Raw genomic sequence first — 17,308 nt, forward strand, 5'->3', positions numbered from 1 at the left:
TTTAATCTCTTGGAAGGCAAAGAAGCAGTCGACTGTATCTCGGAGCAGCACAGAGGCCGAGTACAGATCCTTGGCAAATGTTACTTGCGAGCTGATTTGGTTGCAACATCTGCTGGATGATTTGCACATCCAGGTTTCTTGTTCTGCTGTTTTATTCTGTGATAATAAATCAGCTATTCATATCGCTTCAAATCCGGTTTTTCATGAGCGTACTAAGCACATTGACATTGATTGTCATCTTGTGCGCGAAAAATTGAAGTCTGGTTTTCTGCGGATGCTTCATGTCTCCTCTCAACATCAGCTTGCTGATCTCTTCACGAAACAAATGCAGCCTGCGTTGTTTTCTGCTCTCTTGCAGAAGCTCAACGTGTCAAGTCTCTTTCTCCCGTCCGTGACTTGAGGGGGGCGCGTACTAAGCACATTGACATTGATTGTCATCTTGTGCGCGAAAAATTGAAGTCTGGTTTTCTGCGGATGCTTCATGTCTCCTCTCAACATCAGCTTGCTGATCTCTTCACGAAACAAATGCAGCCTGCGTTGTTTTCTGCTCTCTTGCAGAAGCTCAACGTGTCAAGTCTCTTTCTCCCGTCCGTGACTTGAGGGGGGCGTATTACGGATATAATATGCGGGCCTATAACAAGAAGAAGGCCTGGTGCGAAGCCCATGAGAAGCCCATCTGATTAATATGAGTAACAGATTGGCTTGGGAAGGAGAGAACGGCGAGAGGTGAAGAAGGAAATCTGTTCGAACAGATTTCTCCATGCTTTTTCATTCTTTGTAAATTTGTTAGAAATCTGTTACAAATTTGTTATTCTTTCGGTGTATAAAACCCATGTATAGATTTATTTTATAAAATAGTGAGAAAATTTTATTCCACTGAAAGACAGACCACGATAATATTCTCTATTTACACGTAAGTTGCCGCATAAAAAAAGAGAATTAATATTCATTAGAAATCGAATATTTGTTAATATTCTCACCGTTGGATATTATCGTTCACCAGTTACCATCGGCGCGTGTTTCCTTTCTTGATTCGTATTTATTTATTGTTTTCATTAATTTTGCCCGTACCTTTTTTTTCCAGGAAAAAAATCAACCTGTCGGAACCCGACAAGATGGGTCGAGATCCGGCAATCCGGGGACCCGAGCCGATACATGGAAGTGTTTCGTGAACTATGAGTAGGATCTTACGAACAAAACAAACCAGTAGGAACACGAGTATAGAAAGAGAATCATACTCGCGGTCGATAAACTGGCGCTGAGCTGGCAAATTAGCCCAAAACAAATATATGTCGGGCAGGCTTTGGTCCACACTGACCGCTGCCCGAATTCGGAGAGACTTTCTCCTGTGTTCGTCGTTTTCGACCAAAGCAGTCACAGCGCCAGCTGTTTTACATTTTGGCTCGTATTTTCATTTTCTTTGGCTGATGTTAGACTTTTGTAACCACACATAAAATTTGTATTAACAACCGAAAATGATTAATGTATGTTGATGAATATTACACGAATCGGATATTTTTATCGGTATATATGTAGATTTTTATTAGAATTAAATTTTTTTTATTTCTTTATACATACGTTATTTCGTTCGATTGGAAAAACGACGCTTTATCCAATCATTATTTTGTCAATTAATATGGAAACGATTATAAATATTCAATATCTTTACCATATTCCGTACTGACTTGCACTTGGATCTTGGAGATTTTTGTTCTTTCAAAATAATACCACTGAGAGTAATTTTGGTATAATCATATTCTTACTTGGAAATTAAGGCACATTTAATATAAAATGTTAAAAAATGCTAAAAAGACAAAAAGTAAATGAGATGTCATACTTTTAACAAAGTAATAAATTACAAGCAAAAAGGTCGTCCCGTTGAGTTACATAACACGTGTACAGATTGATCATTACCACTTTATGAAATTGTGTTTGCAAAGTAATTTTTTAAAAAATTATGTACTTCGATTCGACCAATAGATTTGGACTTCTTCCTTTACATAAAATCTCGAGTTTGAAATTATATTTCGGATTGAGTTGATCGAATTTTCGTAGAAAAGTATTTAATTATATACTATTAAAATTTGTAAATGCTGAAAAAAAATTTCAAACTCATGCAACGAACATGTGCAATATATTTTGGAAATACTATCAATAATGTCAACACACATTAAAACCATACTATACTGAAGGTTCACGTGTTTATTTTTTTTATACTGTCGATATAGATTATGTTGTAAATACACACAATTTAATCAATCATATAAAATAGGACAAATATATAGTTTTTCACTATGATTTTAGATTGGATAATTCGATACTGCAATAAATTATTTGCAGTAAGTTAGCGTCGATCATAATCAGAGGTTGATATCATATAGCCTTCATGATTTCAGTGTTTTATAAACTCGAACTTACGTCACAAATGATATTAGTATGTTGGGCTAAAAATTAAATAAGTTAGTTAGTTAGGATATTATACGTGTATCCTAAATATCAGCGGCTTTATTTTTTTTTAACTGTTTTCACATAAAAATAATAAATAAAATACAAAAAAAAACGAGGCACCGACAGTTCGGAAGAGAACATGTGGCACTAAGGCTTTGGAGAAGACGGTCCACGCATTACCAATCTGACGTGAAAAGGACATTTGATATGGTAACCTACTAAAGTTGTATTTAATTTTCATTTTAATTATACAAAAGTATGCGCGAAAATAATTTATTAATGTTATTATTATTATGTATACCGCCATTCAATTCTTATAGTATCATTTATTGTCGATTCGTCTGCCCGCAGCCCATTAAATTAAAGGCGGAAGAAAATAATATTGACATGCAATTTTTTTCTAAATTATCTCTATAAATCAGCTGTCGGCAAATGTATACATATACACATATTTATGATGTGTATGATGTGATCCGAATCCGATAGTCCCAATAATTGCGCATATGTCTCTTCTATATACATATTTATAGATGCATATGTATAAACAAACAAATGGAAATAATGGCCCTTTGGGAATAAATTTGATAAAAAAAAAACAATTTAAGTGAAACTAATTTCTTCTTTGGAAATTAGATTTCGAAAATAAAGTTCAGAGAAAAAGAAAAAAATAGGATTTTTTTATTAGTAATATTCAAAAATAGATTCCAATTAATTTAATATAATTATAACTTTGATTTAGAAAATATTGGAAACTTTTTATTTTCTGTGTATTAATTTATTTGTTTAGGGTTAAAGTCAGACCGGGTCGTATCAAGCCCGATGACCCGAGTCCGAAATCCGGAAACCGAAGCATTCACCAATCGAATAGTTACATTTTTTGTTGCTTTAATTAATTTTCTATTATTTATAAAATACCATGAAACGGCCCGAACAACAAACGCTTATGCTGTCATCTGTCTCGATATTATTTTGTGAAATCCGGGGAAAAAGCGTATACTTATAATTTATATAATTTATAAAATAAAATAATATTACAAACAAAAGAAGAAATAATTTACAGACAAGGGAAGGTGGTTGAATGCATTCACCCAACACAAGAGCTGATTAAGCTTTTGAGAAGTCCATTTCCATTGCGTGAAAATGTAATATCTTTTTTTTTATTAGAGATTATAATTATTAAATATTTTTGTATGTGATTTTATGAAAACAATCTGGGTTTTTCTCAAGTCTGTGTTGTTTTAATAAATCTCAGTATTTCACTGATATCTGTCCGCAGCCGCTCTCGCTCTTTTCGCCTTCTTCCTTACGCCTCTTTTACATTTTCTTCACTCTTTATTATCCGCAGCTTCCCCTCTCTGCCATTGTCTTCTCTCTCTCTCTCTCGAATTCCCTTCCTTCGTTTCTGTGAACTGCGCCTGTTAAGAGGGGAGAGAGAGAGTCGATTTGCCTGGCAGCCGCATCAAAGGCATTCTTTCGTTCATAACGTCATCCGACATCCGTTGTACCGGATTCGGTTCTGACGCTGGAGATTGCATGCTGCTGGGTTTAGTTCCTGTGTGATGGGAGTTGGAACAGCTGGATCTCTCGGAACCGAGTTGGGTCGGTGAGGTGACCCGGTTGCAGAATCGCCAGTCAATCTCTGGCTTCGTCTATTGAATCTGTGAATCCTGGTTTCAAGCATCTTTGTTGGAGATATGAACACCGGCGGTCGGCTCGTCGCCGGTTCCCACAACAGGAACGAGTTCGTCCTGATTAATGCAGATGAGAGTGCCAGAGTAAGAATCCGTTTTCCATTTTCCTGTTGTCTCACTTCTTCTGTGTACCCATTTCCGTCATTTCGATGTTTCTGATCTCGGCTTAGCTGCAAAGGTTTTGGCTTTTTGTCTCTCTGGATCTGGGTTTTGACCCGTAGAAATCGATTAGGGTTTTCGTACAATCTAAGCTTCCTCAGACCTTTAGCTAATCTTAGATTGGGGTACAGTGAATTATTTGTGTCGGTGGGAACCGTACGCTGGTTGACTTCTGTCTGAATTCCGCATTCAAGCGTGTACGGGATTATCCCGAATCTCATCTCCCTGGGAAAGATTCCAATCGCAATGGGGAAGATACAATTGGCAAATGTTAATTCTGATTGCTCGGATTAGTTCATTCTGACGCTTTACTCTGCTGTGTCTGTTCAAAGGGTGAAGTTTCAAATTCTCCAGAAACTGTGGATTGTGCGTCAATTGCTTAAATTTTCAGCTTTCATTACAATCTGTAGACTCAAGTGGAATCTTTTCAGATCCATTTGATGCTCCTTGATTTGATTAGATAAAATTTACTAAGAAGTCTTTGGATTTTGTTAAATGTCTGAATCTTTTGTCAAACTGACCAGAAGGATCTATTTGTGAAATTGGTATCTATATCTTTTGGTTTGCCAATTCGTTTTTCTGATCTGATGTTTCCTTCCTTCATGTAGATACGATCGGTGCAAGAACTGAGTGGGCAGATATGTCAAATTTGTGGCGACGAGATCGAGCTAACGGTGGATGGAGATTCTTTTGTGGCATGCAATGAATGCGCTTTCCCTGTGTGTCGACCGTGCTATGAGTACGAGAGACGTGAGGGGAACCAGGCCTGCCCACAGTGCAAAACCCGATACAAACGCATTAAAGGTGGCCGATGAATTTTCCAGTTAAAAGAAGAAACTTTTTATTTGGTCAATTCATACGGGCATATGATGTGGATGGGGAATTTGCTGAGGTTTTAAATCTCCGAAATGTTCGTTATAGTGGATGAAAGGTTGATGATTTTGCTTCGGAATTATTTCAGGAAGTCCACGGGTCGAAGGTGATGAGGAAGAAGATGACACAGATGATCTCGATAACGAGTTCGATTACAGAAATGGTGTTGGCCCCGATCAAGTTTCTGAAGGTATGCTTTTTTCTCGGCGCAACTCGGGGATTCCACAATCTGATTTGGATTCTGCTCCTCCTGGCTCTCAGATTCCCTTGTTAACTTATGACAATGAAGTAATCTCATATTCTCTTCATTCCACCTTTTTTTTTTGTTTATCGGTTTTTTTAGCCAGGTGTTTATATAATGTTTTGTTTTTTTAGGACATCGATATCTCGTCAGATAGACATGCTCTTATCGTTCCTCCATCACTTGGGCATGGCACGAAAGTTCATCCAGTGCCACTCGCTGACCCGTCAGTGGCTGGTCAGTTTTATGAATCTCTGGCATAGTTTTCGAACTAATCCTTGTTTTTTCTTCTTATAAGTGATTAAAGTTTCTTTCTTTTTTGGTGTCACAGCCCATCCAAGACCTATGGTACCTCAGAAAGATATTGCTGTTTATGGATATGGAAGTGTTGCATGGAAGGATCGGATGGAAGAGTGGAAGAAAAAACAGCATGAAAAACTTCAAGTGGTTAAACACGAAGGAGGCGACGGTGATGAGGATTTTCCCATGTAAGAAAGCATCCCTTTTTTTATACTTTTACGATTTTCGAGTATCTTGTTCTTGTCAATCTTTTTGATATTTTCCGCTGAAAATTTGTTTTCTTGTGTGTGTGTAAATTAGGATGGACGAAGGGAGGCAGCCTCTGTCTAGGAAGTTACCCATCAAGTCGAGCAGAATCAATCCTTATCGGATGTTAATCATCGTCCGTCTTGTGATTCTTGGTCTCTTTTTTCACTACCGGATTCTTCACCCTGTTAACGATGCTTATCCCTTGTGGCTGATATCCGTCATATGCGAAATATGGTTCGCCGTCTCATGGGTTCTCGATCAGTTCCCGAAATGGTACCCCATCGAGCGAGAAACATACTTGGACCGGCTTTCGTTAAGGTATGCAAAAGCCAAGCCCTTTCATGGGTTCTTCTTGATCAATTCCCTTAATCATCTGTTTCGATTCATTTTCTGTTCTTCACATTTTCAGATATGAGAAAGAAGGGAAGCCATCGGAGTTAGCTGCAGTGGACGTTTTCGTCAGTACAGTGGACCCGATGAAAGAGCCGCCTCTTATTACAGCAAACACTGTCCTGTCTATACTTGCGGTTGATTATCCAGTTGACAAGGTTGCGTGTTATGTATCCGATGATGGTGCAGCCATGCTTACGTTCGAAGCACTTTCTGAGACGGCGGAATTCGCAAGGAAATGGGTTCCTTTCTGTAAGAAATACAGCATCGAGCCACGTGCCCCCGAGTGGTATTTTAATCAGAAGATGGATTATTTGAAGAATAAAGTTCATCCGTCGTTTGTCAGGGAACGTCGTGCCATGAAGGTAATGATTTTCATGAAGGTTTAGGACGAAAAGACGATGTCTTTCAGACATTTTTTTTACGAAGTTGTGTTTATTTTTTGTTATGGATTTAGAGAGATTATGAAGAGTTCAAGGTTAAGATAAACTCGCTGGTTGCTACTGCTCAAAAGGTGCCCGAGGAGGGTTGGACCATGCAAGATGGTACTCCTTGGCCTGGTAACAATGTCCGTGATCATCCCGGCATGATTCAGGTTGGTCTCTCTCTCTCCCGCCATGGGTGCATAAGACCGAGAAGAATGAGTTTTCTGATGCTTCGTGTTTTTGGACAAAACCTAGTTCTGTGTTCTGAACCTGGATGAAACTAACCAGAATCTTTCTGATGTTCCTGTAAAGGTCTTCCTCGGACAAGATGGTGCTCGTGATGTGGAAAACAACGAGTTGCCTCCGCTGGTTTACGTTTCTCGTGAAAAGAGACCGGGATTTGATCACCATAAGAAAGCTGGAGCCATGAATTCTCTGGTAAATTGGCTCAAACCTCGAAGCTTTTGTTCTCTGAGTTTTTTTTTTCAGTCATTAAGTTTCCCGACTTAGCGCACTTTCTCTTTTTCTTTCTGGCTCTTGCGATAATCGAAGATACGGGTCTCGGGGGTTCTCTCTAATGCTCCTTATCTGCTGAACGTCGATTGTGATCACTACATCAACAATAGCAAAGCTCTTAGAGAAGCAATGTGTTTCATGATGGATCCTCAGTCGGGAAAGAAGATTTGTTACGTTCAGTTCCCTCAGAGATTCGATGGAATTGATCGTCATGATCGATACTCAAATCGAAACGTCGTGTTCTTTGATGTATGTATATCTTCTCATCATCTATGTTCTTGAACTTGTGTGCTTTGCTCTTACTGATTCTGTGGTCTCGGTTTAAATCATCCAAACAGATCAATATGAAGGGATTGGATGGGTTGCAAGGTCCGATATATGTCGGGACAGGGTGCGTTTTCAGGAGGCAGGCTCTTTACGGGTACGATGCCCCGAAGAAGAAGAAGCTGCCGGGGAAGACATGCAATTGCTGGCCAAAGTGGTGTTGCCTTTGCTGCGGATCGAGAAAGAACCGGAAAAAAAATACAAAAGATAAGAAAAAGAAGAACAGGGAAGCCTCCTCGAAGCAGATTCACGCCTTGGAAAACATCGAAGAGGGCACCCGAGGTAGAAAAAACTCGTTATATAAATCATTTCTTTTTCAATATTTCTCTCGTGTACCGGTTCTTTGCTGATTTTCGTTTCCTTGTCATATAGGTTCTATTGCAGAAAAATCGCCCGAGGCAATGCAGTTGAAGTTGGAGAAGAAGTTCGGGCAGTCTCCTGTTTTTGTTGAATCTACCGTTATGGAGAATGGTGGGGTGGCAAGGAATGCAAGCCCGGCGTCTCTGCTTAGAGAAGCTATCCAAGTCATTAGCTGTGGTTACGAAGATAAAACTGAGTGGGGAAAAGAGGTAGATAGCACTCCGATTTTCTCGTTTATCCTTGGGTGTTTCTATTCAAACGGATTCTAACTTCACGGGTTTGTGAAAAATCGTAGATCGGGTGGATATACGGTTCTGTTACAGAGGATATACTTACGGGTTTCAAGATGCATTGCCATGGCTGGAGATCTGTTTACTGCATCCCCAAAAGGCCGGCTTTCAAAGGATCAGCACCCATCAACCTTTCGGATCGTCTCCATCAAGTTCTTCGGTGGGCGCTTGGCTCGGTCGAGATTTTCTTGAGCAGGCATTGCCCTATCTGGTATGGTTACGGGGGCGGGTTGAAATGGCTGGAAAGGTTATCGTACATAAACTCTGTCGTCTATCCATGGACCTCCATCCCTCTTCTCGTCTACTGTTCTCTCCCGGCCATCTGCCTTCTCACCGGAAAATTCATTGTTCCAGAGGTCAGAAAAACACAAGTTTCAACCTTTCTTCTGTATTTCTCGTGATGGTTGAATCAAACGAAAAGGGTTATCATGGTTTTTGCAGATCAGCAACTACGCTAGCATACTCTTCATGGCCCTGTTCTTGGCGATAGCAGTGACGGGAATTCTCGAGATGCAATGGGGGAAGGTCGGGATCGATGACTGGTGGAGGAACGAGCAGTTTTGGGTAATTGGAGGGGTCTCGTCCCATCTTTTCGCGCTCTTCCAGGGCCTCCTCAAGGTTCTGGCCGGCGTCAATACGAATTTCACGGTCACGTCCAAGGCGGCGGACGACGGTGAATTCTCAGAGCTTTACATATTCAAGTGGACATCCCTTCTGATCCCTCCGACCACTCTCTTGATCGTGAACGTCATCGGGGTCATAGTCGGGGTCTCGGACGCGATCAACAATGGGTACGACTCGTGGGGCCCGCTGTTCGGGAGGCTGTTCTTTGCGCTGTGGGTCATCATCCATCTGTACCCGTTCCTGAAAGGGTTGCTGGGGAAACAGGACAGGATGCCGACCATAATCCTTGTCTGGTCCATCCTCCTCGCCTCCATTCTCACCCTTCTCTGGGTCCGAGTCAACCCGTTCGTGTCCAAAGACGGTCCTGTCCTCGAAATCTGCGGTCTCAACTGTGATAACTGACGCAGGTGAAAGATTCTTTACTGTGTGTGTGTGTTCATTTATGGGGAGAAAGACCCTTGAAAAGATTAGGGTTTTGGGTTGGCCCCCGACAGAGTTACGATATATTTGTTTTTTGGTCTTTCTTCTTGCAAAGGTGTTGTAGATATAGAAAGTAAGAAGGGACGGTGTGTTATTTTTGGGATATGGGTGAAAATTTTATTCTTTCATTGAATATTTTCTTTCTCCTCAGATCTCTGTGATTTGATTTCATATATATATATATATATATATATGTATGTATAGGTTTGGTGATGAATAATAATATATGGGCATTTGATTTTAAACGAATTATAAACATGATTTTCTTCTTCAACTTCTCTAAATGATCGAGCGTTTCCAAGAAAGAAGGCAACGCAAAAGAAAAAGGTTGTGTTTTTCCTTTCCCCCTTTTTTCGTTTCTAAATTTTTCTTTATTTTGTAATAATTTTAAAAACTTGTGTATTATAGAAAATAAAGATTTACGAACTAATTTCCATTTTCTGATTTTGGGTTTAGTTTAGCTTCAAGAGAGCTAGCTGGTCAAACCATGCGGGGTCCACGTGGAGGGCATTTTGGTATTTTCCGTAGATTGTTTTTTCTTTTGGTTTTATGAAACCTTTGATCAAGTATGAAGCATTACATTACATTACAATTGCATCCCTAATTAACGATAAATATTAAGTTATGAATTGGTGGAGAAAGGCAGAAGGTGTTTCTGAACGTTGGATTGTGGTCAACAAAGTCAAATAGCCATATTTTCTTATAATCTAACGGCGGAGAATCTTTCACAGTCCTACATCAATGGAAGGGCATGACGTACTTGATCATTTTGCAAGCTTCAGTCTTTCTTCCATGTATAAATTACAATACCGACCCTAAAATTTTCATTTATAACATCAATGGCCAAAGGTTTTTCAATATTATATTTTGGCACAAAATAGTGCTCTGAAAACCTGAATTCTTATCTATCACTTCCTCAAATACTTTTTTTTGCAACAAGTTGTTGTTATTGTTCTTGGTTCCTCGCAATAAGTTAATTTCATATATTCAAAATGTATCGACGCAAGTATGAATATTTATTGGAAAGTCTTCCATAACCTTCAAGATGGAAAGCTAATATTATAACATTTTAGTACTGATTATTCTGAACCGTAGAACTTGCATTAGAGCCGTGAGGATTAAACTCGATTTTAAGAATATGAGATCGTTACGTGAAAAGAGTAAAACTAGAGGGACTGTAATGCAATTTCGTGAGATCGCAGAGAGGAAGATGGACAAAAGGGTCTTGGTAGCACCAACCTAGCAATTTCCCATGGCTTTCATTACGTAACCTCGAAAACATATATATAACATAAACAAAAGACAAGAACACAAACGAGAGAGAGAGAGAGAGAGAGGGAGAGAGAGATGACAACGGAGAGGGAGATGGAGGCAGCTGAACAGCTGATGCATCTGAGCGACGAGGAGAATCAGACAAGAAGCAAGAAGAAGAAGAAGAAGAAGAACGACAACACTGTCATGATCACTCCGAGGAAGACGATCGATAACAACAACGATATTCTCGGGAAGAGTGATTCTTGGTTAATGGGAGCAGGAACATTATATGTCATCTGTTTGATCTCTCGTAGCAGAACATACATACATACATACATACATACATACATACATACATACATACATACATACATACATACATACATACATACATACATACATACATACATACATACATACATACATACATACATACATACATACATACATACATACATACATACATACATACATACATACATACATACATACATACAAAGCATGGATCAACGATAAAGTTGCGGAGATTCAGATATGACATAATATTTGCATGGCTGATGCAAATGGTGGCGTGGATGGGTCTCCTTTTTCTTCATCTTTTTTTTTTGGGGGCGTGTCTTGGATGGAGTATGTGGCAAGTAACCATTGGCTGCCACGTGTAAACAATGAATCGAAATGGGGCGTGGGATAGGAGAGGAGAGGTCCTGGAATCTTACATTAACATGGCACCCATCAATGATACAAAAAAGAAAAAGAAAAGAACCCATAAATCATATGTGTGATCTTTTAACGATCTAAGAGTTTTCAGACATTACATGCAGGATTTGGCTTTGCTCATGGTTTTGGTTACAAATCATAATACCAGAAAAAAAAAAACAAAAATTTAAATGTACCGGCATTAGATCACCAGGCTGTGGTGGCTTCCTTCCTTCACGCATTGAATTTGGCTTCGTATTCGTCAGGTGACTGCAAAAGACAGACCATATAACAACTCAGTGACGGAGTTTCAAGTATTCATTATTTGCCTACACTACTTTTAACTTCATCTTCCACTCTTAAGGGATGACGCTATGCACCACCGCATAAATGCTCAAGATATATATATACACACACACACCACAAAGGGAAACACCTCCATGTCTCTGCATATTGTCTTATTATCCTATGATGTAAGAGGACAGTATCGTTGGACTAAAGATGATTGAGTTGAAGAATGGGAAAAGTGAATTACCATGAAGATAGCAGAGATCATCCTTCGAGCAAACCATCTCGTGTGCATTGCACGCTGAGCTCCTGCTGCTCCTTGCACCGTCTCAAACCGCAGATATACAAAACCCGCACTATTCCTGCATCCACATTCTCTGAATTTTAGGGATTATACAATACACACACGCACGCTCGCACATATATAAATAGCTATCAGACATTCTTTAGTGTCTATAGATATCCAAAGAAGTGTTTTAACTCCACCATTCGATAGCATCCATAAAAGAGAGGCGATGGATTAGAAATATATGGGCACACTTACTTGTCAACGTAGATGTGCTTCACCCTGCCATACTTTGAGCATTCTTCCTCAACATCCTCTTTGATATCAAGATCAAAGTCCGGTTCCGTCTGCAACAAAGGCTCTCGACGATTAAAAGCTCAACAAAACAACACATTTCTCACACACCCTTTTCATCGTGGAATTAAATTCCTAAACCCCTGAAAACCAAATCGAAAAGAATCAGACCTCTGTCGCAGGGTCAAACATATTCTTCAGCAGAAGGCATTCACTTGGCTGACCGACAGGTTCAATGGCTGGAGAAGGGATAGCTGCTGTCGGAAGAATTGATGTGGGGAAGGTAGGATGCCCACCTATGGGAAGGTTAATGCCTGGTTGATTGGGAGCCGCGCCATTAAGAGCTGGTATTCCAAGAGAGCCAGCAATGCTTCACAAATTCAAATGTATCAAGTATAGAGACATCCAAAATATTGCATTTGACTAGATGACTACGAAGATGAATACAAGAGACTTACCCTGTTGCAATACCAGAACGATCCAGCTTCTGCATAAGCAGAGCCCTTGATTGTGCATTTAAAGACTGCATAGAAAAACAATTATAGTGACACTCTATAGGGAGAAGCAGGAAAAAGTACGCGAAAAGGTCCTAACTCACCAGTCCACCTCCGTCATCATCATCAAAGTCTGCAGATTTTGGTGCAGTATCTTGTGTACCGACATGATCTGTAACAGATGAAACCTAAAAGAAATTTCCCCGAAAAAGTTACATTAGACTCAAATGGAAACTCAGCCTTGAAAGAAATTCATCACATTTCTAGAGGGGAAAACTCACCTTGATTGTCCTCCCAGCAATCTCCAGTTTCCCATTTAAGGCATTTTGAGCAGCCTTTGCATGTTCAAGCTGGGCAAACTGTGGAAGGTAAAAGAATGTATGAAAAGAAAAATACCAAGAAGCTAACCGCACATTTGACTAGAAACGGTGTTTTACTAACCTGGATAAATCCAAAACCTTTGCATTGCCCAGTTTCAAGGTCAAGAGGTAGTTGAATAAGCTCGACGGGACCAAACGGCTCAAAGATCTGATGATGAAACGAGAAAAGGGTAAGCATGAGTATGATACTTATCCAAACACACTGATTTCCTTGCCCCGTAGATGACTACATAAGTTTATGGAAGCACCATAAGAATATCTAGCAAAACCTAGCGAGAAAGAAATAGCTAAGATAATAAAAAAGCAAAATCTATTACCTGTCGAAGCTGCAGCTCAGTCATGTTGAAATGCAAGTTCCCCACATACAATTTCCTATCAACAGGCCCAGTACCACCTGCAACCCCAGCACTGGTATTAGACTGAACCAGATTCTTTTCAGCTTCAGACGGTTTAACCATTACAGGCTGTCCAAGAAGCAGCTGCCCAGACATAGCTATAGCCATCGGAACTGACATCACATCATAAAATTCAATATACCTGCAGTTCAATGAAGAGATAAACTTGACCTCAAGAAAAAGCAAGAGATAATATCAGAAAACTTGTGACGCATGTAGTAAAGAGAGGTTGGAAACAAAAACTTTAGTGCAGCGGATTCCAGCTGAATTTCTTTTGGTGGATTGGAGGCCTAGAGTAATACAAAAAAGTTAATCCATCATATGATAAAACAATAATAAAAACCCAAAACAAACAATGAAAATTGGCTTATTATTCTCCGGTTAGGAGTAACAAGCAGCCAACTCCTCCACCACAAATAGAAAGGAGGACCGAAAGCACCATAGGACTTGGAGGAAGCATCTAGCAAAGAACTCGAATATAATAAATAAGCTAAAAGAAAGCTTCCTTCCTATCTATGCATTACAATTATAAGAGACAGCTGAAATAGAATTCAGGTTTTATGTCATCTACCTTGAGCACGCAGCATGAATTGATTAAACAAGTGAGCATGGTATTCCCATCATCCTCATCATTATCGCATTGTTAGTGCATCTAAGAATACAGTTAAATAAATTCTTGAAGTTGCCTATGCTGATAATCACTTTCCAAGTGCATAAACACAAAACGTAGGTTAACAGAAAAAGAAGTAAACATACCCAACTCCTTTGGATCGTCTTGAATTTCTGTCCATGATCAATCGCACATCCCTCACCTGATATTATCACAGAAAAACCATACCATAAAAAAAAAACAGCCAGCAAAAATAACCAACTTTGATAAAAATAAATCAGCTCTTCACAATGCATGTTAGGGGTTTTCATTGCAAATTACGCATACAAACAAGTAGCCTGTAAAGCAAACAGATCTCATTTCTACTGGCTATAATGACTCCGACTCACCAACAATGGCAACACCATACATTTGAGAATGTCATAGTAACTTAAACTAAGAAGTTTACACAGTCAAGAGTGAGAAACAACCATACATTTGTGGACACATACACGTCGCCTTCATTTAACAGAAGCTGGGATCGTACTACAATGAAACTAACAACGCCAGAATTCACTAGTTTTAACAGTTAACAAAGCCAGAAAGACCAAAGTGGGACTGACTGACCTTGCCCACTTTGGAGAAGAATTCGTAAACGTCTCTCTCGGTAGCTTTTAGAGGCATCTGTATACAGAAGAACAGAGTTACTCGGTATAAACATAAAACATAAAAACTTTGCAGCGCGTTTCTTTCTCCACCCTCGTTAGCAACCAAAAAAAGGCATTAAGAGTGAGTGAAAATAAGTTCAAGAATGCACCTGGTATGCAAAAACTGTTCTTTGATCTCTCTCTGGATCGGCTTCAGGCTCCACTGTCTCTTTCTTGTCCTTACTCCTCCTGCCGCAGTAAGTGCAAAGATAATTTGGCAACAAAACAGTATCAGCCAGTGAATTAACCGATTAAACTTATTAGTGCAGGACATTATAGCAGAAATGGACGCAACAAAGTAACACTATGCATGTCAATGGCAAATACAACGAACCCATAAGTTTGCTAACTTCGGAGAATTAACCGATATCACTGACCTGCTTTCTCGTTCAGGTTCGCGTTCCCTCTCTTCCCTCCGAGACCTACTGCTGCTTCTTCTCTCCCGTTCTCTTTCCCCTTACCCTGTTGCAATACCAGAACGATCCAGCTTCTGCATAAGCAGAGCCCTTGATTGTGCATTTAAAGACTGCATAGAAAAACAATTATAGTGACACTCTATAGGGAGAAGCAGGAAAAAGTACGCGAAAAGGTCCTAACTCACCAGTCCACCTCCGTCATCATCATCAAAGTCTGCAGATTTTGGCTCCCTCTCCCTGTCCCTCACTCTTCTCTCTCTGTCTTTATCTCCGTCTCTGTCCACGTTTCTGTCCTTCCTGTCCCGCTCCCTGCTACTCCTCTCTCGATCCCTGTCCTTCTCTTTCGAGCCTTCTTTATCTCTCTCCTTCTCTTTCTCTCGGTCACGGTCACGTTCACGGTCTCTGTCCCGGTCGCGTTCACGGTCTTTGTCCCGGTCTCGGTCTCGGCTGCTCCTATGTCTTTCCTTATCCCTGTCCTTCTTACTACCGCCGTTCTCTTCGCCGTCTCCACGAGATCTCTTGCTCCGACTGCTCCCTCTCTCTTCCTCATCCCTCTCTCCATCTCTCTTCCTGTAAGTCCTCTCGATCTTCTCATTCCCGCTCTCTTCCTTCTTCCTCTTCGAACCGTCTCGTTCCTGTTGCTCCTCCCCCGCCATCATCTCCAGGTACTCGTACTCGTCGAATTCCATTTCCCACAAATTCCGGGAACTAGACGAAACGGGAATCGAAGACAATAAGCCCAATTCTTCAATTAGGGTTTTGTTAGGGTTTCGAATTGCAGAAGCTAGAGTGTGCGCTATTTTATTCCATCGATTTTATTAAGTGGCAAAATCGAAAATACCTCATACAAACATGGGTATAAATGGCATTAAATACAAATTCAAAATTTTATTTTTTGCGACTACCTATAAACGGACTACAACTCAAAAAAGCCCTACAAGTGGTAGGTTTTCTATATTTAGGGCTTTATTTCAGCCCATGAAATAAATGGGCTTTCTTTGCAATTACGCACATTTATTTCGATTAAGCCCTACATGTCTTTTTTGAGTTTAGCCCATTTAGTTCATCCCTAAAAACAGAGTTTTATATTTAATTTGTATAATATTTTCTGTATCCATAAAAAGGGTTTTATTTAAATTGTACAATATTACTGCTTCTAATGTCGACTGTATACTATAATGATTTTGGATTGCTTCTTATCAATCGGTGGTTTTTTTAAGAAACAATTGTATTTTAGTATCTCGGTTTTTATATTGGACAAGAGGTTTAGAGAGTATTTTTGTCTGCTTAAATGGTTTGGATAGGGTTTGACCAGAGAGAGGGAGAGAGACCGCTTTGACTTTTGTCTAGCGTTGACTTGTCGGTGTCGGGAAGTGTGTATTTTATGTGTTTAATAAAACAGGACACGTTACAAAGGACATGATTGACGTGTTTATTTTCAAGCGAATTCGAATTCGAATTCTATTTCATAGAGAAAATAATATATTTTAATTTTCAAATGCGAACAGTTAAAGAGAAAATGTATATAAACCCTAGATATATAATTTATATATTTTAAAAAAACTAAAGCAAACAAACATATTAGTAGAATCCGAACCGAACTTTGACGTCGTCAAAATGCGTTTAACAATTTAAAGTAACAAAATAGAAGCAGACCGACATCGCAACAAAACGGTGATTTAAAGTTAATTAATATTGATAATATCCGAGTTCAAAGCTTCCATCAATTATATTGATTAACTAAGTAATTAATCAAATTTAGCTATCAAGTTGCAATGCCAAATGCCAACGCATACATGTATATAGTTATAATTATATTGTTTTATTAGCCTAAAGAAAAATGTATTAGAAAATTCATTAAACTAATGAATTCAGAAGATTATAATGCTATATGTAACTTTTATATTGCAGTATTTCACAAAAGTGTCACATCAAAGCTGCCAAAATTTAAATATATCTATCTACAATATAAAATACTGTTACAATATCTTACACAGTGTACTAAACACACAAAAAAAAAAAAAACAAGTGGATGTCAAAAAACATTATTCGATATATGAACTTGATCTTGTCCAAACTCCTGTTAATTTGGCAATGTTAGAATATTTCAAATCATGCAAGTTGAAGGAGATGTCATTA

The 17,308-nt window shown here is 39.2% G+C and overlaps 2 protein-coding genes across 2 annotated transcripts; one reads left to right on the top strand and one right to left on the bottom strand.

The window, feature by feature from the left end:
* Positions 1 to 3,715: 3,715 nt before the first annotated feature.
* Positions 3,716 to 9,520, top strand: LOC104818469 (cellulose synthase A catalytic subunit 6 [UDP-forming]). Its single transcript, XM_010548076.2, has 14 exons — positions 3,716 to 4,223; positions 4,907 to 5,102; positions 5,260 to 5,459; positions 5,547 to 5,649; positions 5,744 to 5,900; positions 6,013 to 6,279; positions 6,371 to 6,716; positions 6,809 to 6,946; positions 7,089 to 7,214; positions 7,329 to 7,541; positions 7,631 to 7,898; positions 7,989 to 8,185; positions 8,272 to 8,622; positions 8,708 to 9,520. The coding sequence occupies exons 1-14, from the start codon at positions 4,143 to 4,145 to the stop codon at positions 9,290 to 9,292; spliced, it is 3,228 nt and encodes a 1,075-aa protein (XP_010546378.1). The 5' UTR covers positions 3,716 to 4,142; the 3' UTR covers positions 9,293 to 9,520.
* A 1,804-nt stretch (positions 9,521 to 11,324) lies between these two features.
* Positions 11,325 to 15,960, bottom strand: LOC104818470 (RNA-binding protein 39). The gene is made up of 14 exons (XM_019203088.1): positions 15,486 to 15,960; positions 15,131 to 15,209; positions 14,864 to 14,942; positions 14,674 to 14,730; positions 14,214 to 14,269; positions 13,380 to 13,599; positions 13,124 to 13,210; positions 12,964 to 13,041; positions 12,787 to 12,870; positions 12,647 to 12,711; positions 12,360 to 12,558; positions 12,153 to 12,241; positions 11,856 to 11,970; positions 11,325 to 11,590 (listed from the first exon to the last, which is right to left on the bottom strand). Exons 1-14 carry the CDS (start codon positions 15,856 to 15,858, stop codon positions 11,555 to 11,557), a joined length of 1,617 nt encoding a protein of 538 aa, XP_019058633.1. The 5' UTR covers positions 15,859 to 15,960; the 3' UTR covers positions 11,325 to 11,554.
* Between the last annotated feature and the right edge of the window lie 1,348 nt (positions 15,961 to 17,308).

The sequence above is a fragment of the Tarenaya hassleriana genome, unplaced genomic scaffold (assembly GCF_000463585.1).
Source record: "Tarenaya hassleriana unplaced genomic scaffold, ASM46358v1 Cleome29, whole genome shotgun sequence".
Lineage (NCBI taxonomy): Eukaryota > Viridiplantae > Streptophyta > Magnoliopsida > Brassicales > Cleomaceae > Tarenaya > Tarenaya hassleriana.

Bases quoted from the DNA above. Each gene is read 5' to 3' on its own strand.
- LOC104818470 (XM_019203088.1), bottom strand. From the start codon at position 15,858: ATGGAATTCGACGAGTACGAGTACCTGGAGATGATGGCGGGGGAGGAG. The intron at 14,943-15,130 runs GTCAGTGATATC...TTACTGCGGCAG, and splicing joins GAACCTGAACGAGAAAGCAG to GAGGAGTAAGGACAAGAAAG. The intron at 11,591-11,855 runs GTAATTCACTTT...TGTCTTTTGCAG, and splicing joins TGATCTCTGCTATCTTCATG to TCACCTGACGAATACGAAGC.
- LOC104818469 (XM_010548076.2), top strand. From the start codon at position 4,143: ATGAACACCGGCGGTCGGCTCGTCGCCGGTTCCCACAACAGGAACGAG. The intron at 4,224-4,906 runs GTAAGAATCCGT...TCCTTCATGTAG, and splicing joins ATGCAGATGAGAGTGCCAGA to ATACGATCGGTGCAAGAACT. The intron at 7,215-7,328 runs GTAAATTGGCTC...CGATAATCGAAG, and splicing joins CTGGAGCCATGAATTCTCTG to ATACGGGTCTCGGGGGTTCT.